This window comes from Manacus vitellinus, unplaced genomic scaffold, assembly GCF_001715985.3.
Source record: "Manacus vitellinus isolate BGI_N305 unplaced genomic scaffold, ASM171598v3 scaffold_1_pilon, whole genome shotgun sequence".
In the NCBI taxonomy this organism is placed as follows: Eukaryota; Metazoa; Chordata; class Aves; order Passeriformes; family Pipridae; genus Manacus; species Manacus vitellinus.
The window spans coordinates 23,938,279-23,963,186 of record NW_021939396.1 but is presented as its reverse complement, the minus strand read 5'-3'; the positions used below and the strand labels follow the sequence as shown (position 1 = coordinate 23,963,186).

Below are 24,908 nucleotides of genomic sequence, written 5' to 3'. Positions count from 1 at the left end.
CTTTAAAAAAGATTCTTTTAAAAATCCAAGGAATTATATGGGAAGTCACATATAGGAAAGTCTATGTAGATGGCATTTATCTGGATTATAAAACCATTACAATGACAATTCAGGGCTATGTACACATGGTTATTGCTCTGGCTTAAAAGGGCCACCAAATATATTTGGAATGTACAGTTCAGAAGTAAGAATCAAATTATGGCTGCATTTTCCTATGAAGCGAGTGCACACATTTTCCAAACTATAATCTTGCGGCAGAAAAACTATTTGAGTCATGTGTGCTTCATGACTCACAAAACACATACTAAGGAGAGATCTGAAAGAAGGGGAAAGGCCCTGTATCACTAAATGCGGAGATTATTCCTTTAGCAGGATGTGGTTTCAAAACAGGAGGACAGTAAGACAGTGAACCCAGCATTGCTAGAAGAATCACAGAGAAAGGGAGAACTATAAGAATCTGCACTGGAGATGCACAGGAAGGCTCCCAAGCCTTGGAGGATTATAAGTACATGAAGAAAATTCTAATAAAGCATTAGAACTGAAAGGGTAACAAGTCAAATTTTAGACATGCTTTCCAAATGACTTACAGAAGACAGAGTAGTGCCTTAAGCCTCAGCAGAGATGTATTGATAAGCTGGAAAGGGCAATGGACTTCAAAAGGTAAAACATATCCCTGCTTCTTGAATCATCATTTCGAACTTCACTGCAGTTAATTAAGTATTAAAATCCCACTCCCTCAAATCTCAGTTCATTACAGCAACCCCCTTTCTTTAACCAAGAATGATACCAGCCTGACCCTACAGCATATCAGCATGAATTTGCAGTACGCTTGAAGGGTTACCAAAATACATTTTTCTTCCTTAATCTTCAGCATCTCCTCCAAGAGGTAATCAATACCTATTCCTTTCGCTCCTCTATTTCCACACTTCTTTTGGTCTTTGTCAGCTCAGTATTGTCGCCATGCAAAAATGCAGCAGAGCTTGTTACAGTCTGCTTCCAAAGGGATGTCCATAATGAATGAGAACCATATGAGCAGTACTCTTAATAACTGTGTCCACTGCTGATGGTATTTCCTTTTGAACTTCAGAAAGATTTCCTGCCACCTTTGACTTCCACTATGTGCCCATTTACAAGCACAGTTAAGTTGCAGGCATAGCTCCAGAATATTTATCCACATTAATACCTAAATAGCTGGCTGGATAATTTAAATTAATTCAGATGTGTGAGTCCTACCAGGTAATTATTCCTCATGAAAATTTCACAAGATTGCCAGATCCCAAGAGAAAGAAGCAGAAATAAATGCACAACTAATTACGCAATATCATGGAAAAGCTCAAGTAAGGCTGTAGCTTCAAGCCATAAGAATTTGGGCAGGAGATTTTTAGAAGTTGGATTGTTTCAGTGTCTCTTTTGACACTACAGCTTTAAACCAGCTGCAAGAACATTACTAACAGGTGGTGTGCTGCAGCACAGGGACAAAACTAAGGTCTGTGAACCTCCAGTTGAAGAGCCTCCTCTCAAATCCCAAGGTCTCCAGCAACTTATTGTATCAAGTTGTTTTGCAATTAAAGCTCACAATGAGGCTCTTTCTTCACACTCTGCCTATAACTGGCAGTAAACAAGAAATTACTAGTAGAGAGAAAAAATAAAAATAGCAACAGCACAAAAGAAATAAATTCAGCTCTGGTATGTGGAAGTACAGCTCCATGAGCTACCAGGAGAAGAAGGTGCAGCCCTCCCAAACAGCACCGAGCCTGACAGTTGTGCTCTTCTACCACCACGCAAAGTTCATTCGTAATCTTACAGATCAAGTAATGGTTTCAGACAAGTAATGCAAAGAGTAAGTAACTCTGGGTGCCCAGAAGCCCAACTCTGCTGAAATTTCTCCTGAAACACAACACAGAAGCCAGTGCCATGGACTGCTCTGCTCTCCCCTACAGCACACGGCGCTGAAGCACCTCAAACTGGGTATCCAGAACACTTAACAGATCCAGTAGAACAAAGAATCATCATGCAGGCTGAAGTGACCTCAGGAAATCACACAGTCCACACGCTTCTGCTGCAAAGCATGTGTGGTTTAGACCAAATTGCAAGGGGCTTAGGATCTTCAATAATGTAAATACCACTACCTTTCTGGACAAACTATTTCAGTGTCTGACCATCCTGATGGTGAAGAATTTTTTTCCTGGTATCTACTTGGTCCATTACTTGTGCCTTTTGCCTCTCATCCTTATCATTATGCACCTCAAGAAGAGTTTGGCTCCATCCATATTCTCTACACCCTCCCATTAGGTAGCTGTAGACAACTCATAACAGAAAAGATGATATAAAATTAGTTATATTTAACTAGCAACTGCCTACAGCACACAAACATGAAAATACTGGAGACAGGAGGCTTTACTCCTGCCTTTCAAGAACCTCAGTAACTTGGACACATGGGATCCACAGCATGACTACCTCCTCCAGAAAAGATGTCCATATCTTCACCTTCAGAAGATTGGCAAGTAGAACTGGTTTGTGTAACACCAGCTAGGGGAGATGGAAGAAGTAAGCTTTGAATTTATTTATTCAAGTCTTTGGAGTGGAAGCCTCACTCTGGATGTAAAACACATGAATTCAAATCCTTCTGCTTGCTCAAGCTCAGGTCTGGAATGTATTCTCTTAGCAAGGGGAAAAGCTACTGGCAATTAGCAGCTTATTCTGTGAATAGGAGTAATCTCCATCGCTCTTGTCCTACCTGAGAACTGAACAGAAAACATGTCAGGAGGGAACATGGCCCAAGATCAACTGCAGCAAGGGGGAAGCAGCACTTGCACTAACCCTGCTCTTTGTCTGGTGAGTCTCGTGAACATGAGGCAGAAAGCACAAATGTACATTGCAAAAATGCAACTTGGTGGGAAGACAGCTGAACTCCTGGAGAGTTGAGCCAGTGAATATAGATAGCACGGTACAGCATGGCAAGGGCTTCACCAGCTTCACAGAGGAACTGCGTGAACATGGAGTTAGTATAGCAGGGTACTGAAAGAAGTGTCTTGCCAAGTGGGCCAATATGGCTACACCGTGTCTGCGTTTAAGTGAAAATCCAAGCGCTGCTGTGCCCTATGGTTTTCCCAATTTAATCTCTACTTGCCTCAGCATTGCTGGCTCTGTGCTCCATTTTACACTACACACATTTCTGGAAACAAAAAGTAAGTCTACACTTGTGAAGAGACCAACATTTCTGAATATATGTTGGGCTTCTTCTGAGATTACCTACCGGATCCAACTGTGTGAACAACTAAGACACAGAAGTGCTTCAACTCCAAAAATTCATAGATGTGAACTCAGCACTGGCCTGCTTAACGCTATCGATACGATACTGAGGCAGATCTTGGCATGCATAGATGCAACTTGACATGCTTGGGAAACTTTAAATCTGTAATAGTGATGCCTCTGGAATGAGGAGAGTTGGGGTATGGCACTTTGGATTTGGAAGGAAGTTACTGCTTCAAGAGCAGAAGTTGTTTTGTGCACTTAGTTTTAGTCTGTGAGCTGGTAGTGAAAGATCGGGTTTCAGCTGATTTTTTGTAGAGTTATCCCTGATGTAAACATTTGGAAGAAAATAGGATGAAGCAAACAAACCAGAAAACTGGTACAGCTTTATGTACATGTCCTGAAAAGGACCAGATATCATGTCTTCTACTCTTATATGTATCAATTTCTCTATCTGGACGTTAAACTGGCACATCACATCCTTTCATTTTATGCAAAATTAGTATTCAGGTCTTCTTTTTAAATTGCATATACACACATTACATTGATTTTCAAGCAATGACGATCATGCCTTAAATATGTGAGTGTGGAGTCCAAAATCTTCAAATCAAGATGTGATCAGTTCTAAACATCTTAGGCACACCAGGGAGTACCAGTCTCGAGAAACTGATTTGTTCGTTCCTCTCCAACTAAAGGTCTGAGTTATAAAGCACTAAATCTTCACAGGAAAAGTGTTTTGGACCTTGATTAAATATATATATTAAAGCTATTTCTGCAGCACAATCTGCATTCCATGATGTGTAAGTTACATTCCACGCATGTGTAGCAAGACACAGTTCACAGCCCCATGGGTTTAAAATAAGAGCAATAATGTTATGCAGATTTTGGAATTTATTACTACCATAAAAGACGAAGAAACTTTAATACTGTGAAAAACAAGTCATCACATGCCACCTCCCAAACCCTACCATACGTATTTGAAGAACCCAGTGACCCACAGTCCTCTTAGAGAAAGAGCTTTTCACTCAATAGCTGAATCCTGAAGAAGATAAAGTCATTATGCAGGATGATTGGAATAATGATGCAAGGTTAAAACTTAGACTTAAGTATTTCCAGACACATTTTCCCCATTTGGCAGGAAACTTGTTTTGTAAGACACAGAATTATCCTAATATAACAGCATAGCAACTGCAACTTAAAACAGAGCAAGTTGGTTAATGGACTGTTAGGAGACTTTTGCTGTGTAACAGCATTTAGATGCATGTATTTAAAAAACAGGTGGATAATCCAAATGTTCAGTTACTAGGACACTAACAGTTATGTCCATGGTAATTTTGTTTCTGTTCTTTAAACAAATCATCACTTGCAAGCACTAATGTTAAAACCAGAAAGCCACTCTAGTACACAGTGGCTATAAATGCCAAATCAATTTTCAGCAGATAATAAAGTCCATGTTTTACAATCAGCAATACACTGTTTTACTACCCAAAATGTAAGCTAATAATATATAGCTCTGCTAAATGGAAAATGCAGATATGCTGTTAAGAAATGGGCTGGCTGTGAGATGATGGATCATTTCTGCCGGGACCTTCTTAAAGCTATGTGCAAATGTTTTGAAAATATCACATGATGTGGCCATGTGTTAAAAATTACAGCCAGTTAAGTTCTCTGCTAAGAAAAATATGTGGGCAATTTATGAAATGCACTCCAGGATGGAGATATCTTAAGTAAAACCAGATTTTGAAAACAAACCCATTTTTTTTTGAAACATGAACTTAAAAAAAAAAAGAAAAAAAAAGTTGCAGCCACATCTGGAGAGCAGAAGTAAAGAAAGGGTGGTCTGACCTAATACCAGGCCATCTTCTGAAAGAGCAGCATTATTTCTGGGCTACAATGACTGTGATCACTGATTGTCCTTTTAAGGAAACCATGCTGAATACTGCCATGGGCAATAATAAAGCATTTTGTAGGCCAACATCTGTTCTTTGAAAGTACTATAAAATGACTGATAGATTTGTAATGTTTCATAAATAATGTCCGGAATAAACAATACTAAAAAAAAAAAGAAACCAACCACCACATTCACAGTAATCAGAGAAACTGGTGTACAGTATTAGATTTGAACACTGTTCCCCCAGGAACAATTATTTAGAGATAAACGCTTCCTAGAGTTCACCAGATAGAATGACAAAATGGTTAACTGGGTTACAGCAAGCTGCATGTTAACGGGATTATCTTTCTAGTGACTTTTCTCAGAGTTGCAGCAGTGCCTTAGCAGAGGTCTGAATGGCTGTTGCAGTGCTTCATTAGCCAGCCTCGCTGCTGTCGCTTTGCCCCGACAGGGAAGCGAGGAGGGGAGCAGCGAGTCTCAATTATAACAGTACCAGCAATTTGTCTTTGAAGGGCGAATTTAGTTTGTATAAGTGTTATCACCACACATAAACCAGAACTCGTCTTTATTACTTCCTGTTCTTTCCCCAAAAGAAGGACTTCAGATGTCAGAATCACTAAAGGGATGCTTCTGAAATCAAGACTTCACACATACACAAAAGGCACTGACATAATATCAGATTACATAAAAATACACATCCTTTTAATCTCCTGTACATAATGTGCTTACTTTTAAAATACAAAATCTGCCCCAGATGGCTAATAATGCCCATTTGAAAAAACACAACACCACAATATTAAAGGGCTAAAATATGCTGTGAACAGATTGAGAGGCAGTTCATCCTAGAGGAGAGTAAAAAAGTGCAGATGGGTGTCAAAAATAGCCAAGTGTCAGATCTGTTCAAGTATCTCCATTCTGGCACATGCTCCCAGTCACAGCTGTTAGTGTATTCTCTGTATCCAAGTGCAAGGTTTTCTAACACTCGGAGCTGACATTAAAACACACTTCTTCCTTGCTACTGCTCTAAGAGAGTACTGGAAATTAAAGATTTATTTAATGGTAAAGCTTAACGAGTATTGATAAGGGTATACATACTCGAGTGTCGCACATGCCATTTTGATTAAAGATGCATGAAATTTTAACCAGCAGGTAGATTAAGTAATTTAAATGCCAAAGGCTTAATAGGTTTTCAAAAACCTCCACTCTAGGCATTCCAACACTGTTTGCCAACAGCCCCAAATAATGCACACAAAGATCAAAACTCGTAAGAATGTGTCATTTTAGTACCTTTAAATAACTTGATAAAACACAGAAATAGTAAACTGCATGAGAAGATGAGTTTCATACAAACATAAGGGAAACATCACTGGGTTCAAATTATGCACAATGCACAGTTTTCCTAATTAATGAATTACCATGGTATTTTTAATGAAGACCACATTCCCAGGAATGCAATGCATGCAAATCAAATTTGACGTTTAAAGGGTTAAACTGACCTTTCATAGCCCTCAGTTGTTATCTATGCAAATTAATTTGCCCATATTTCAACCATATAAATCCTCTTAGCCTTGTGCTTTGAGCAAACAGAGACCACTTTCTTGTTACAACCACAGGATCAGCAAACATACCAGCAGTAGGGTATGACCGTGTATAAAAATGCTGAAAGGAAAACATTCTTCCAACAACTGGCAATACCTACATGCAACTGTGGCTGCAGCAAACTGGCAGATACTGTTTCAAAACACCATCTGCGAGGTGTACAGACTCTCTGTGATCAAGCGTAGCCTCTTCTGCCTGTCCTACCCAAATAATCCACAAGAACCAGCCAGCTGTAGGATCTCTAGTCCCGTCTCTTTTTTTATCCAGAACAGAGGCTGTTATAATCAGGCACATGGCTTTTTCCAGTCCTTACCAAAGGGGGGAAAAAAACCCCCACAAACAAAACACACCAAATTCAATCCACTCAGTCGTGGTCAAGCATCTAAGAAAAGGCAACAGACAAATCACCCTGAATAGAAGAGTTTTTATTGGCAATAACACTTATCAATTAGACAAGCGATCGTAGAATCCAAGGGTAATATTTTCCTGAGGAAACCGACGTATTACAACTCCCAGCTCTACAGCAATTCCTCTAATTCAGCAGATATTTTTTATTGTTTTATTTTGAATCAACATATTTCAGTGATTTGCCTGGTGACAGTGAAGGACTACCATTTAGGACAAGGCTCGAATAATTTGTTTTATAAATCTCCCTCACTTCTCCAACATAAACAGCTTTTCACAGAGATAATTTCAGCTAATGGGTGACTGCTGTGAATGATCTCTGCCGATCAAATGTTTGCAGATTCAAGGTGCAGATGAGAGTCAGGAAAGCCAGCCCAAAGCTGTATTTTTCTTTGCTAAAAATGATCCCCCGTGCAGAGACGTGCACCCACAAAGCCGGTGACTTTCTGCTATTTCTATCCCTTTTCATTGAAACATCCAGTCCTGCTGTAAGTATCATCTCTGGCAGTTCTCTTGCACAAAATCCCCTCCCCCAAACACATACACAACAGAATTAGCATCCGCGATCGCTCTGTACCCATATCAGCTTGCAAATCACCCTCTATATTAAAAGAGAAAAGGAAAAAAAAGAGAGAGGGAAAATGTACTATCAAAAAAACAATTAGCATTTCCTCATTTAAAACCGAAAGAGCTGCAATAATTTCAACTCACCAGGCATCCTTGGATAAAATATACCACACTGTAAATGGCTCTCTCCTAAAAGCAAGCTTATTTAGGGCTCAGTGCCTCCTGTTCTGGAATGAACAGAGAGAAGCGAGGAGGGCCATCAGAACTGGCTGTGGCAGCGTAGCTGGAGGCAGGATGCTGGGCGCGTGCGTTTGCCAGGCAAAGACAGATGGAGAGCTGACACTCTGTATTGCACTTGGAGCAGAAATGTGAATGATGACAGGAGCACATGTGGCCTTGAACCCAGCCCTGTCTCTTCAGGCAGAACAATGACAGGGATGTGTGTGCAAATTATCACAACCCCGGCTCCCCTCAGCTGACTCCTTTTACTCTACCTTTCACACCAAGTTCCAGATGACCAAAGAATAGAAACTAAAATGCAGAGTGATAAGCCAAACACTGAATTATTCATTTTTTCGTTAAAAGTTAACCCTTTCCTCTGCTGATAACAATTAAAGAAAAAGCATCACTTTGAATCAGCTTCCCTCCAAAAGCAGAAACAAATTAATTCTTTAACAGCCATAATTTTGCACTCCACAGGACTACGTTTGTTTATTTAGTCAGAAATTCAAAATGTGCATGAGAACATACAAGAGAATTCCCCCTCCTCTTCCCACACTTTTGTCATTATTATTCTCCTTTACTATAGGGAACGAGGTATCAAAATCACTCCCTTTCTCAGATTCGCAGTAGTATGTGTAAAATAGAAGACACTTAAAAAGCAGACCACTTATATTTTACTATAGTGCTTTTAACCCCCTGGGATTCCTCCATTGATATGTTCCAAACATTTGCAGCTTACTCTCCTTTACCTTGCATGGTGATCCATGGGGGATGAAAACAAAATCTTCCCTGTAAAGCTTTTTCAAAAGCTAAACAATCATGTCCTCCCAATTTCTGATTTCGGGTACCCCTTAAATGTTTATCCTTCACATGAATAAGGTATGCCTGCCTAGGTTCAATTCACTCTTCCCTATTAAGCTTTAATGGACACTATGATACATAAAACTACAAGTCTTTGTTATAGTGCTTTATCTAAAGCTGGCTATTTTCTTCTCAGCAGTCCCTCTTTAGTCCTTTGTAAAACATCTTTGCCTCTCAGAAGAAACACACGCATGCCTTCTGTAGCATGTATAGCCTTGCACAAAATTCCAGGCACAAGGAAAAATATCATCTTTTTTAAAACTCTCCTCCCATTCAGCACTTGCAAAAGCTTCTCCCTTTAGTAATGAGCATTTCTCCAGCAACTAGCATCTAAGTCCTGGTTCTGACTTTGGCTTTGCAGTATACATTCAAATCCTTTATGGAAAGGTAACAATTCTCAGTGATATCTTGTCAGTGTAAGGTTTGTCCTTGTGTACTTATTTATGCACCCCCCGATTTTGTGTTATGCCATCTTCTGCCTCTATTACGCAGAGACAACTCTGCTTTTAGGCCTTCCTCTTCTTTCCTCTAGCTGCCAAGAGCCTGATAAAAATCTATTTAGGAAAAGGACACACATGCAAAATTAAACAGAAAGTAACAGTCCTTCCAACATCCGGACTGAACTCATGAATATTTCTCACTCTAAAGAAAATGAGACATTTAATTTACTGATATTTCCATAATAACTTTCTAACACTATCTAAGTGACATCCTTAAGTTTCACTTAAATAGGAGAGAGACTCCAAACACAGGACTGGCAAATCTAAGACTATCAAGAAGAAAAGGAGTAGCTTCCCTTGCCTTAATAAACACCCCAGCACTAACACCCTAACATGTCTGCTACTTGAGGCAGGTCTTTTCTTCATCTTCATCAGATACCTATTCTAAGGAAGTTCTCTATAATGGATTTTTGAGTATCAGAAAGCCCAAGAGAAACACCAAAACATGAAAACATTTTCATGACAGCCCAGTTTCATGCAGGGGAGAAAAGCAGAGAGGGCAAAGGGAGACAAGCAAAGTCTGTGCCAACAAGGCCTTTAAAGAATTTACTGTCCTTATGGTTTTATTATTTGATGCATTTAAAACCAGTCAGTTAGTATTGTATGTGCTGTGTTGTTTTTCTTTTGTAATTCTGTACTCTACATGAAAGGAAAAACATTTTCACAGTTGGAAATGCAACCTTTCATCAACATAGATGCAGCCTGAATCAGCTTCAGAGTAGAAAGTAACGTGTCAAAGGTATGACGCATTTTAATAACACCGAACAATATTCGCTCTTAAAAGAAGGTCTTAATATCAGTACATTGTAAATCCACAGACCATGGCTCACGAAATTGAACTTCCATATGCTGCGCGATTATGCATCTTTTTTTCTCAGTGTAAAAAGCCTTTTTAAGCTGTTATCTGACTACAGTAATTGCCACTTAAATTGATCCACGTCAACAAAACCTGGATCCCTGGAGATTCTCACCTAGAAGTCTGCTCATGGAAGGGGCTAACAGAATGCCTGTGCATCTGAGACTACTTCAGCATTTTCTCAAGCAGCCAGCTGCATGAATAGTTTTCCCCTCTCATTATTTAATACACTGAGGCAGGCTGCAACTCATTTGGCAGTCCTCCCTGAATAAATATCTGTGGATATTTATTCACTTTCCCCACCCCCATTTTTAATGCAGTCACTTAAAGCTTGCCCTAAAAGTTTTTGCACCAGGTCTGAAATTTTAGCCAAATTCAGGCCAAGCAAAGGCAGACAGTACAGTCTGTAAAATGGTTTTATCCTCCACCAAGAAAAGAAAGGCAGTGGTTTTAACACTGAACAATTCTGCTGAAGCAGAAGAGTCAGTGTTATGTGTAATACCGAAGTGAAAGGGATACAAAGAGAGTGGAAAACCAGAAGATCATCTTTAGCCAGTTTCTTTATGGTGCACGTTACGCTACGCCGTCCTAGGTGGGGATCAGCTCCCTCTTTGACAATCACTCAAAATGCTTTACAAAATAATTTTGAATCACCCTCTGCAAGTTCTTATTTTGAACATGGGTAAAGAAGGTAAACCAGTCTCCATGTTGATATGTGTGAAGGAGGGGAAAAAAGATTTTTATGCAGTGGATGATATAAGATGATATCAGATCCAAGACATGGATCTGATGGAAAAGAGAAATTCCAAACGACCACCATTAAAAAGTACAGAGGTTGCCTTTTGTGCAAACCCAGCTTAATAACAGGGACTGGAAGTCCACTGAAACGCATCTGTAGTTAATGAAAGCTCTCTATTAACAGTGAAGGAAGAATTTAACTCAAAGCTTTTCTGTAGGACTTCTCAACTTACCGCTCTACTTATAGCAGACTGTTGTGATACATTGTGACTTCACACAGTGGGTATTAAGTGAGTTAATTCAAAGGAGCTGAAACCTCATTGATCCTAATTGAAAGCAATACACCCAACCAAATAGTTTTCTACCCCATCTGCTCTGGCCTGCCACCAGCTATTCAATACAAGAGAATTAATAGTTTCAGATATTCTAACAGACCCAATAAAAGCACTCATTTAAGCAGGACTGCATTAACAAAGTGAAAAACCAAGGGCAAAATGGGTTCAAATGGAGCATTTTACTCCTAGTTGGCTTTAACAAAGCTGAATAATGCTTATTCTGACTTTTTATGTGCAAGACTTGATAAACTGAATGAGAAGGCACTCAATGATCAGTCAACGAGCATTGATGAATGGTCATTAGGACCCCCCCAATCTCAGGGAAGGCCATTCCACAAAGTGGCACACCAGCTTGAAAGGGCGGACTCACTAATGTCCAGATTTCCCCGCTTGCTTGTTCCACTTTCACTTTCAGACCACTGGCCACCAAATGAGGCTGACATATTGGAAAATAATCTTTTATGGGCGAGTGATAAATAAAAATGGAGGCATTAGCTGGGCTTTCAAATTCAAATCTACTAGTTTTGTCAGCCCCAAAACGTTTTGATTTTCCACCCAGCTGGAAGCTATTAGTGTTTTCTTAAGGCATCCCACTGACAGGGCAAACCCACCTAATGTGTGAGCTGTAGAGCTCATGTGAGGGACAGGGGATGACAACTTCTGGATGCTTTTTGAACATTATTCAGTTGACTGTCCAACCAAAGTACAGTAAAGGCAACACCTTCAGGAGAAGCTCACTAATTTCTTGCTGCCCAAGTATCTCCTAGTGCCTGGTGCAATGGTAGCCCACCTAGGCCTGTAATGGGTACTCTCAGTGCTACTTTTTCCGTGACATTGTACCTAGCCCTCCTTGGTTTTACTGCACTACCACAAAAGGCTCAAGCTATCCAAGAAAGGAACTTCTTTACAACCTTCTAATTCTTTGCTTGGAAATAGAATTTATATATTCCAATAAGATATGTGCTTATCTGTTAACAGCAGCTCTGAATGCATGCAACACAAAACATTTGCCAGATAACACTAAACATTTCCCTAAGCATTTCCTTATTGGCAAGGCTTTCTGGACTTCTGAAAAAAGACAAATGGGACATTTAAAACATACACTGCTCTGGGAAACACAGACTAATTGAGATTACCTACACAAATCAAATACTCAGCAGCTGAAACCTACAGTCAACCAAGGTGGGAAGAAGATATTCTTGGTTGTCTAAGACAAACTGTTCATCCGGTTACAATGAGTACTGGATTAAATTCATTGGAGATGAGGAAGCATTCATGTCTTTTCAGTTAAGAAAACTTATACATCATATCCATATTTCAGTAATACTCTAAAGAGTGTTTTAAATCATCTGTTAAGAAAAGGCAACCTTAACAGTGGATTAGACTTAACAACCTAGATTGCATACTACTTTTTGATCAAAAAAGAACCAAAGACATTAATTCTTGTTGAGTACTGTCAGAAATTCCAGTGACATTTCAGGTTTTAAAATGATGAAATATACATAAAGACCTATCATGGAAGAATAGTTCCACAAAATTTAATTGACTTAGAATGGGAGGGACAACATAGGCTTCAGGTCTTAAAGAATGCATGCTCTTTTGCTCTATATATACATTTTAGTAAGAACACTCACATGGACAAACTCACATATAAGTATCCATTTTAGTGTCTACTTCTTTCACTTGATCTGGCCTGAACAATTTTTGCCTCGTATTTTTATTAAATACTATATTTTCTATAATGTGGGCAAAGTAAATTAGAATTGACTGTTAATTTCTATCATCGTTTTACTTCAAAGGAAATTACCACACCATCTGTGCATAGACATCACTCAAGCACTTTAGAAAATTTGATATTGATTAGATATTATTTCTGAAAGGACACAAGAAAATACTGAAGATGCTTTCTCACCAACAGAGAAAGAACACAGTCAGTGTGACCTAGAGAAGCCTGGATGAGAATATCTGTTCCTGCTTAAATAGGGTCATATTTTAAGATAAAAAAGAAGAAGGGGGGGGAAGGGGGAGGGGGAAGAAGGGAAGAAGAGAAAAAGGGTTTCAAGCTATCAGATGCTTTTTGACTTGAAGCTCAGAGTGTTTGTTCGTTTAACATGGGTAGGGAAACTCCTCCTGCTGTAGTATATTAACCCTACTTTTGACCTCTAATCGATGTCTTTTCAATGTATTGGATCTTCATAATAAAGATAACATGAGAGCATATGTGTGTGAAAGCGTATCTACCACTAACCATAAATTCGAGCCTTGCATTTTTCTTTGTAACATGTCAATATTTGTGACACTAACTAAACATATTTTATTCATTTGACAAGGACTGTTACATTATATTGAAAACTTTTGTTTCAATGTCACCACCTCCCCGTTTTGACTGATGGCGAGTTAGTTTTGTTAAAACGCATAGGGTGATAGCGTATGCTCCAGTGAACTTTCCCTCCTCTCAGCACCAGAGACAAAAACCTGCAGCTCTGCTCTGTGCTGGCAGCCATCTGGCCAGCTTTCTCTCAATGCCTGCCCCACACCACACTGCAGGCAAAATTTCAGGGCTCCAGAGCTCTGTGGAGCTATTCATGACATACCAATTTCACATTTTCTGCTTGTACGCTTGCAACAATAAATGCTAATGAGGACTATGAATGACATTTTTAAAGACAATAAAAAGGTCTCCAAATCCCTTGCATATGGAGACACTATTTTCTAAACTTCACCTTCTGTTAGGGAGCCATTACACTCTAAAGGAAAAAAATAACCTAAGGAGAACAATGAGACGATCAAAGCATAACCAAGTCCTTAAGAATTCCAAAGAAAACAATGTTTGCAAAGCTAGCTTAATGACAGACAGATTTTATACTGATGTACAGCGCTAACACTTAAGCATAGTATCTCCTTTTTTGATAACACTACTTCTCATCAGGGGGCTCAAAAACTGGGGGGGAAGAGAGGGAAGCCACAGCAAATTGTCGCTTTCTCTGACCACATATAGTCCCCACAAGCCACAGACTTGGACTTAGCAATTACTAATCTCTAGATGAGTCCAAGAATACTCTAAATGAGCCCAAGAATAACCTGTTATTACTAATGGATTCGGAATGCTGCGCTCTCGTAGAGATCATTGTACTGAACAAGTGTGGCCAAGACAAATATCAAATTATATTTTATTTCCCCAAATCTGCCTGCAGTGCTATTGCTACTCAAAAAAAAAAAAAAAGTTGCCTTGACTCTGGGTAATATCTTTTATATTTAATTACAGACAGCTTCCCCTTATTAGGAAGATTAAAAACACTTTCAGGAAAATCCACCAGGTGGAGCAAATACATAGCAATACAAAACATTTATTTATGCTTGTACTGCCATTTTCAACGGGGGGAAAAATGGTTTATATGCAAATATTCTTACCTCTTGACCTCCTTTCTTCACCCTTTTGTCATGCATTGATCAACTTGTACTTTTTTACTACATTTATAATGGTACAAAAGCTTCATTCAAAGGGGCCTTCATACAAAGCTATTGTTCCTGATGAGCTCAATATTAATTTGCAAACCACAATAGCCATCAGATATATAAGGGAAATTAAAGAATAGTATTATTCAACACACACACACATATATATATATTCAACAATATAAGGATAAGATTGTGCTTGTAAAACAAATTGACAAGTACTCAGAAAACAAAGCTTAGTCTTAAATCAGGTAGCAAATCTTTGCACTGGCCTCCACTGTAATGGGCTGGAAAGCTGGCTGTTCTGCACGTCTGGTTATGTGTTTATACACACTGTAGTGCTGGTAACATCACAGCAGTACCTTTGTACAGTATGTTGGTGTTTACTATTAATGCCTTTATTTGAGTATGACATCCATCAACTACTGAGTAATTTCAAGAGGGCAAGTGAATGAGGGCTATAAATAAATATTGCAGCATATCTAGGACAGCTAAGCATTATCTCCGCATTTAAATTATTTGCTTTTCAGAGCCAGGTGAGAAAGCCACCTCCTCATCAAATATTCTTACTTTCCCTGATACATGAGGGGGTCCTAGTGGTAGAGAGGCGGGGGGCACATTTTTACATGAAGAGAACTAAGTCCTAACAGAACAGTGATTCTTTATGGATAAGTCTTCTCACAGTTATAAGAGAACAATCCACTGGCAGACCCTGTAATTGCTAAAATGGCAAAGCAATACTACCAAGTGAACTGCTCTAATGCAGTTCAGCATCTGGAAACAGAGCCGAATCAGTACACAGACTCATTCAACCCTCGATGATGGAAAAGCATTATCGCTGTAACTGACAAAGAGAAGGTTTTCTTTCCATTGTTTCCTTAGGTTACACCTTCTATCACCTTCTTCTCTCTTCCATTCAGTCCCCTCTGTTTTCTCTCTACCATCACATCTGCTCCTAAATTCATAAGACCATCTCCTCACTCTGCTGCACATCTCCCTTCTCCAATTCACTATATGACATGTGCTCTGTTCCAACTGCCTTGGACATTCATCCTCTCCCACCTCTGCTAACCCTGAAAGCTAGAAGAAGTTCCAGGATTTGAAACTGGGAGCACTATCATAAAATATTATCCACAATTAACACATAAACGAAATTGCAACAACCAGCACTCTATCACTGAGGGACAAACACTGTGCCTGTTAGGTTTCCTTTACAAAACTAAGCCAGAATGGGATCCACTTAATGTGCAATCAGAGGAGCACACCATGCTTCCTGGAAGCACAATGTGTTGACCTAATCTTTGTGCTTCTAATCTGACTGCTTCTAATCCATAAGAGCTAAGGAAAATTAACATACTAAATCTTTGTTTCTTTAGGAACTGAGAGGAGCCTTGAGGAACACAGGCCTTTAAATGTATTTTCTTTTTACCTTGTTGTGTTGTACTACACATGGTGCTTCACTGTAGCCATTCAGGAGAGAAGCAGGAGAAGAATGAAGAGGTGATTATGAAGTATTATTTCATACTAAGAGCAAATTACACCACTTTATACTAGGAGAACATCTGCAAAGAGCAGCAGTAAGTGTTTGGGCACGATGCAAGGTGTCAGTTTTAATAAATCCCAAACCAGCTTGGGAACCATTATCTGCAAAAACTTTCCTTAACCAAGATTGTCACAGCAGAGACTTGCAGCGATGGCCAAGATAAATATTTTTCAAGCAAGTGCTGACTTAAAACCATTATCTCTGAGGCATTTTTGAGTGGCAACCATGGTTTAAGGGCTATAATTTTCTGCCATTTTGAAAGAGGCACTAGACACCCGATGAGTTGGAGGAAAGATAATGTGATGGTTGTCATTACCACATGACCAAGAAAAACTTTCATATAATGTGCTGCTGGTTGAGGTGGGCAATGGTTGGCTACAGGTCATGGACAGTTCAAGCACATCCGCTTATGCATTTATACACACAGTAGTGCTGGTGACATCACAACAGTACCATTGTACAGTATGTTGATGTTTACTATCAATGCCTTTATTTTAGTAAGACATCTGTCAACTACTGAGTAATTTCAACAGAGCAAGTGAATTTCATCCTATAGAAACACACAATGCTTATTTAAATTACAGCTTCTTTACAGTATGATAGGATAAAGACATTTAAAACTACATGTCTAAGTAATCCACTTACTTAAAGGCACCTTTACACCAGAGTAGCCTAAGAAGTTATAAAGAAGTAATAAAGAAAAGGGTCTGATTCTAAAGGTGAAGGATTATGTACATATTTAAGAGTTCATCAGATCACGATTATCAATCTGATAACACTGTAACAGCTCTTTTGTTGCACCATCCCCTGCAAATCCTTCTCAGATAGAGGATTAGTGGCACAATAGATGGCAATGACTCTTTTGGTTCCACTGCTCTACTACTGACTCCCAACTGCTTATGTGCACTGAAACCTCTCAATGAAGGGTTCCCACAACCCTCGCCTGGCAATATCTGTATGCAAGAAGAAAAGTATGCCCTTATATCTGTATTGCAAATTCCTAATGAAATGGCAGGGAAAATCTAAGTTACTGCACAAAAGATTTCAATCTCACCAACAAAGTACCCCAAATCCCCATCATATGAATACGTTATCCAAGACTGCTGCCATAACTGTACAGACTGGATCGAAAGCTTTCAGCGTGAAACAAAATGAAACCTTCGTTAATTTTCAACTCTCCTTCTCTACTCCTACAACCACAAATATCGTTATTGGAACAGCTTCTGCCCACAACAATAAAAGGCAATACTCACATGCTACACTTATTTTTGCTGGAAAGCCTTATTAATTATGTTTTCTCTTTCTACTACTTGTAACCGGTGATCTTAAGTTCTGACAGTACAACGATTAACACCACTATGCTATAAACTCTAGTATTAAAATTGTAGAAATAACAGTAATATTCTTCATTTATCATTCTTCACAAACACACACACATACACACACAAAAAAACCCCAAAGAAACCTCCAAACACCTATTCAAGGCCTTTGCCTAAATAAACATTCAGTATCTTCCAGCTGTAACCGTGAGCTTTACATCCCAATGAACACTTTCAATCTACTGATGCAAACCTGAGTGATGCAGAGAGCCCTGTCTGCACCTTCAGTCTGTTGAGTGACCTCAATAAACAGCAGCTACGAGGAGCAAGGGCTATAACTGACCCTATCCCAACATTTAAAATTGAACATCAAACTGGACACCTAAGAAAATCTCACGAATAGTGAGAATGGAAGTGTTGATAGCTGACTACTGTTTAATGGGCCATGCCAGAAACAAACAGTGGCTTGGCTTGAATCCATGGGATGAAGAAAAATATTGTTGCCAAGCATGTTGAAAATGAGAAACTTAATATGCCAAGTATGATGATAACTACAAAAAAATTACCATTTTCAAAAGTTTAATTTCTGCATAGCACTAACTACACCTCCATTTGCTCCTCAGAAGACTTGATCTCTGAAAAAAAAGAGGTCAAGCAAGGGGAGGAAGAATCAAGTAAAAGAAAAAAGGCACAAATTCAGAAGCAAAAGGGTTAACAAGTTTTGTTTTAGTCAGTATTATATCAATGCCAGAATTACAAGGGAAAAACTAAAAAGAGCCAATTTTTTTTTATTATTATTATTATTCTTTAAAAGAAAAAAGTCGAGCCTATCTGTCACAGGGTTGTCCGGGCTGGAAGAACCGGCAGGAACCTCAAATTCCTGACCAAACCCTCTTCCACACAATGCCTCCTGAATGGAAGGAACCGAGGCCCGGCAGAGATAGCCCGCTGTCAGGAACCAGCCCTGACGTTTGCGGACAGACAGGGCTGGCCTCGCAGGATGTCAGAGCAGCAAACTGCTGTTCGAGATACTGGGTTTTCACACACTCCCAGCCTGGATGTTTTGCTCTTCAGGTAATTAAACAAGGAAACAGGGCTGATGTGTACGAGTCTGACCCCTGTGCCGCGGCTCCGCGGTTCTGCACATCAACTTCCGCAGCAACCACCCCGAGCATCAGCAGAGTCTTCTATTGCTCTGCTTCTCCTGACACCAGGCTCTAAAACAAATCCTCCTAGAAATATCTGCAGCTATTCCTTCCCCCACCTCCACTCCCCCCATTTAAGAAGGGCTAAATTATTTGCTCTGTTCCGCACACTTTGCTGCTTTTTCACAAAAAAAGGAAAAAATTAAAGAAATGGGTACTTTTGGGTAGTTGTTCTTCAGCCAGCCATTCAAAATATTAAATTTATCAGGGGGAGGGGATGAACAGACAGAAAAATGAAGCCAGGGATTCCCAAATTAATGTTTAGTTTAAGGTCATTACTCAAAATGAAAAAGATTCTGAAAAGTCTTGCCAATTCATCCAACCAACTGCCAGACATTTGCTTATTTAGAAATAAAGTTATTCTTATTTAAGCATTATTGAAGAGTCTTTGTCTTACAAGAGGACATAAATCATAGAATCAGGCATTAGAAAAATAGACGAGTGTTTTCTCTTTTTTTCCCAAATTTAAAAAATGGGAAAAGGCAGGTGTTACCACCTATACTTGGTGAAAACCCTACACAGGGCTGCTCTGTGACTGACCTAGTTTCTATGCTCTTTAGAGGCTATTTAAACAAAAATGATTTTTAAAAAAGGCAACACATTGCTACTTCTTTCTGAAAAATCCACAGAATAGAATATTGGCTGAAAAGAGAAGAGCCCAGAAGAAAGAGGAGTACAAAAGCATGCCTGCTTGTCTGTGTTCAACACAAAGAACATTAAATGAAAACAACTGGCACGCTGCCAAATTCCTATACAGGCAAAGAGATTCAAATAAATTGATTTCACGCATCACACTGACCTGGGATCAGTGAGCAGTGGTACAATACACTTGCTGCTCCATGTGGGGCAAAGCCCATTAACGTTATCAGAGCCACAATACACTGGGGGGAAAGGAGGAGGGAGAGGGAGGGGGGAGCACAGAGAAGGAACCCAAACTCTGCAAACTTAAGAGAAAAAATAATTTTGGAAAAGGAACTTGAGCTGGAGTGCTTGGTTTCAGTTTACTAATATCACTGCAAGAGCTCGTCCTCTGCTCACCTCAAAGGCTTCAAAGATCGTACTTTCAAATGAAAATAAATATTAGTGTCACACACACACACTCCCTCTACATTCTACTTTTAACACAGTTGTTCTCAAACTCAGTTATTCTCTGTAAATTTCCTCCCTTCCCCATCCGCTAGCATTTTATATAGATTATGGGTTATTTTCTTTGTACTTCAAAAGCTGGATTCTTGCCCAGGACACTCTTACTGGCTCAGAAAGTAAGCTCACTCAGAAATCGCCCACTGCTCTTAACTTGCCCAAATCAACCTGACCTACAGAGAAAAATGCCTTATTTGCAAGGTAGCAACGAGTAGGGCAATGGTTCCCTTTGCAGAGTTACCCATACACACTTTCTCACACCAGAGAACTCTCTCCAAACCAGCTGTTTCAAACTTCACTTTCTGACGAGGTGTGAAGTAACGCATGTGTGCCATGGAGTCTCCTCCTTGTCATCCAGGCTTTGGTTTTTATTAAGCTCTCTCACACTCCAATCAAGAGCAATGCCAGCAAGCCACAGGTGTGCACCACATGAACAGATGAAAATCTGATTGTAAGGACAATTCACTGCCTATAATACACTTGTCCTCTTTTGCATCTGTGGTATGTTAGAAGGGGGATTTATTATTTCCATTGTACTCTTTAAGATACATTGGTAAGCAAGCAATTGTTTTGAAGATAAAAAAGGAAACCAAGAAAAGACGACTTTGAAACAGCAAAACAAAGATGAGGATGCTTGAAAGGGGTCACATCAGCAGAGGTAGTCAGTGCTACAAGAGGCTGTTACTTCAAGGAGGCAATAGATTCAAAACACCTTTTACTTTGCCTTTTATTCCATTTTGGTATGAAATAGCAAGTCAAATCTTGGTCACAGCAAGATCCATATTAAGTTAAGCTCTAATAGTGTTGGCTTCATCTCAGATCACTCATTCATATTAAAAAAAACAAACACTCATTGAAAATGTGGAGCTTCTTGGGCCATTTAAGACTAAAATTTTTCAGCATGTGAAAAACAAATACATCCAGACGTAGGTACCTTACCCAGTCACCTCAATTCAAGTCAATGTCAAAATGGGAATGCCCGAAGATCTAACAACACTTCACCACTGATCACTCTCTAAGAGCTACAAAGCAGTTTCGGATTCTTCATTATCAAGGTGAAAACTATACAGTATCATTAACTCTGTAAGATGTGTCATAGAGAGGATGTGTTTATTTAGGTATAAGGCTACACTGATAGAACTGCACAGGAAAGGGAATCAATTAGTACACAGCAACTTCACAATGGCAGAGATGTGCCTGTACCCACATGATACAGGCACAATGGTGAATAAGAAAGGTAAGGTGCTGTTCCCTCCATTTATGAATACTTCAGTAGTACCATCAGATCATTCGCCTTTATAAAGATGAAGTGAATTTTAGGCATATTAATTCCCTTTCTATAAAAATGAATGATATTAGAAAATAAGCCCTTCTCCCAAATTTCCACTATCCTGCACGTGCTCTGACAGCAATAAACTACAATAAGCTTCCCATTAGTATGCCAGCACTGCATGCTTCAGGCATGATATCTTTATTTTTATATTAATTTATTTTTAAAATCCTTTATAAAGACCCATATGGCAAAAGAAACCAACCAACAACCACCTGTACAGGGTACACTTGCACTTTGAAAAACAGACTGTAGATAGTAAAAAGGAGAATTAGTCAGAAGCTACACACTGCTAAATTAGCAAAATAAAAATGCAAGAAGAAACCCTGCTAAGATTATTCATTCTCTTCCAATGCTGCCTGAGTACAGGAAGGTCCCAGAGAAGCACTTACTTGTTTTAAACTGAGCTAGGAAGTCGAATTAGAATGTAAATTCATTTTTAATAGGATTTAATTTTTTAAAAGTATGTTCACACTGGAGCACAAAACCTCAGGCCCAGCCCCTTTCCACAAGGTGATGTGCAGAGGCTCCCACTGGTGCTCTCAGCTGTTCTCCACCTCTCCACACTCCACAGACAGAGCAGCATGGGCCATGGTGTCTCAGGTGGGAAAGTGATATCATCAAGGCTTAGCTACCTTTAAAACTGACCAGAGCATAGCCCAGAGTATTCAGACACTGTTCACCTTATTTTGGTATCATACTCTATCAAAGTTATGTCAGGTGATATGGTCCAGTACTGAGAAAGAAAGTTATCCCAAGTGTGTTGGAAAGCACTTAAAATCAGTTTAGCAGTTTCTTGCCATCCAGACACACCATTTTAGGAGAAAAAATGTAGTTACAGTAAAGATAGGAATGACAGTCATGCGTTATCTAGAAATTTTGTCCTTCAATAGCAGATTTACTTTTCCAGTAAAAATCTTTACATACAAGAAGCAGAAATATCCATTCTCAATATCATCTCAGTCAAATTTATCACTGATTCCCAAGGCAATGAGTTTACCAGAGGCCTCCACTAAATTACAAACAAGCGTTATGCCAATGTGATTACAACTGTCCCTTAACCTGGTTGCAAATACTGTTCCACCTCACAGTTCAGGAAACTGAACTTCATTATTTCCACAACCCAGCCAATAATATTTACATATAAAGAGCAACTATGTCATCAAAAACACAAAAAGAACTCCACAGTTAAAAATTTCACATATACGTATTTAAGATTTTAGAAAAGTCATCACTGGTGGGATATTACTGGCATTGCTGTACTCTTTCTCAGCAATATTAAAACGAAGACAGCACCTTCATTGATTTAGGCAGACTCTTTGGAGGCTAAAAGGAAAGATTTTTTTTTTAATTACAGTTTACAAGGCAAGGTACAATCATTAAAAATAACTTCTAAAAGGTATGCACATAATAAAATCAAATATTTTTCTGTTCCTTACCTTGACAAAATTCAAAGTTCCCTTTTTTCCGGCAGTCACCTATCACTAAACTCAGTGCTCTCCAAGTGTTTCTTTTGACAGATATCATTCTCCACCAATCGCTCTGCTAATTTCCTCTTTCCTTTTCTGACTGGGACAGATACTATGTTCACCAGCCCAGAGATCAATCTTTTCTATTGACAACAACAAATGAAAAAAAAAAAAAAGCATATATCACAGCCAGTTTGAAGCACCACACCCCTTCATTTGCATTATAATAGTAGTCTTTTAAATAAAAAGGGAAGACAGAAACGTTATCATTCTAAACCAATTAACCACATTTTTGTAGCTAATATAAGGCAGCACTTTAAAACTGCATCAATTCTTCGACAAAGGCTGTTTCACAACTTGCTCTGTTAAAAAAGTTGACATACAGAAGGCAACAAACTAAGGGCAGCCTATATTAAACCTAGTAGTCAATTCTATAAAAATGCTTGGTTTTGAATACATTTACATAATATAAAATATTATATACTTTACCTGGTTCAACAGAAGCTCTAGAGAATCATTTATTAAATGAACATGGTTACTAAAAAGAGAAACCTCCCAATTTAGACATTGCTATACTGATTTGTACTTGTAAGTCATAACAGCAAACACATTTAAACAAAGAAAGGCAGATCAAAACTCTATTGATATATTTACAAATCATCCTCCCACTTTTGAAAAGACAATTTCCCTCCCACTCCAGCACCTACAGAAACTGTTTATTTGGGCTACACAAATACTCTGTCATTTATATGAGTCTGTATTACAGTGTTGTCAGGTTTTCCAAGACATTAATATGCTTTTCAGGGGTTCATAATTATGTCAAGACAGAAAGATTTTCAGAGCCAGACACACACAGTTACGTACATGCTTGAGTCTGCAACCACTATTCAAGTATTTCAGGACATAAGTTAAGCATGCATAAGGAGCTGCCGCAGCTGCATGCAAGAAACCCAGCTCAGCCCTCTCTGGACTAGATCTTTCTGCAAAAAAATGCATCACCCAAGGGCATTTGCAAAAGATCACTTGTGTTTGTGCTAGAAATTGCAATCTATCCCACAAACAAGCACCCTTCCCAAATCAAAACAAACCTTCCCCCAAGTTAAGGTTTCAGAACAAAGAAGTTCACCAAAGTCCTTTCTTTACAGTGGCCCACAGACCTGATAGAAGCTAAAATTCCACTGATTTTAGTGAAAACAAGTGGTAAGAACTGCAGGACTCTACCCAGAATTTGGCAACTGTGGAGCTTTCAATGTGACACAACTGCCTCTGGTATTTGTAAAATAATCTGCAAAATATGGTTAGGACTCCTCAACTTGTGTACAATAACTACTTTTCTAAAATGATTTTTATTTAGTATAAAGTTCTCGACTTGTCATAATGTTCTTACACAGGCAATAAATTTACCTTTCAGTTGTGTACTTTTCAATTGCCCAGACTTTTGCATAACACTTTACATTTCCATAAATGCATACAACATTCTCTGAATTGCTGTTATTGTTTCATCTGATTTTTATGGCAATAAACTCATGCCCCTACCAAAACTGAAAAATCCTTCACTGACTAAGTGGCCTTAATAATGTCACTGAAATCATTTAAACATTAAGTTTTTTACCAAGTGACGATAGCACAATCTGGTTGAAATACGGTCTTACAGTGGAACATAAAATTAACATCATATTTTGGATTCAGAATTACACACAGCAGTCATCTCTAAAGATGTATTCATGTTTTGCTAACCTTTACTAATTTGGCCACTAGAAACAATTATGATCAAATATGTTAAATTATGTAACATATAACAATTCAATGTTTGTGTCTGCTGAATAGCATACTCCTTTTTCATGGCTGGTGAAAGACTTAAAATCTCTTATTGTAAAAAAATTCTGACTCCAAAAAAAAGTACCCATCTGTCATCCACTTTACAATGAAGACATCACTTCAACTTACAACTCTTTCTTTGTTTCAGACCCATGTTCATTTTTTCTATATGCCACGTTTTCAAAAGTGATGGATGCATTCTGCTATACCCATTCTACACTAATCTCCTTTCTTAAATATATTTTTGCTTCCTGAATTGTAAACTGCTGCTGTTGTTCAAATGTACACACAAAATTGTCCAATGTCTGAACTTCACTGAAAGCAGAATGCCTCAAACAATTTGTAGTCTTACAAGAGTGTTTTAAAAAAGGATCAACATGTTGTATTACCATGGAAATT

General features: G+C 38.8%; 1 protein-coding gene across 6 annotated transcripts in view; it reads right to left on the bottom strand.

Annotated features, from left to right (window-relative positions):
- The window catches only part of RUNX1T1 (RUNX1 partner transcriptional co-repressor 1), a 112,249-nt gene that overhangs the window by 69,851 nt on the left and 17,490 nt on the right, over positions 1-24,908 (bottom strand). For 2 of the 6 annotated variants that reach the window (XM_008922106.4, XM_029959303.1), the window contains one exon: positions 22,662-22,834. The exons of 3 other annotated variants lie outside the window; for them this stretch is intronic. In XM_008922106.4, coding sequence (XP_008920354.1) covers positions 22,662-22,749 — 88 coding nt within the window. In that variant the 5' untranslated portion in view covers positions 22,750-22,834. Of the gene's footprint in view, positions 1-7,858; positions 7,973-22,661; positions 22,835-24,908 lie in introns of those variants that run through there. One more of the 6 variants, XM_008922107.3, reaches the window with a different exon arrangement.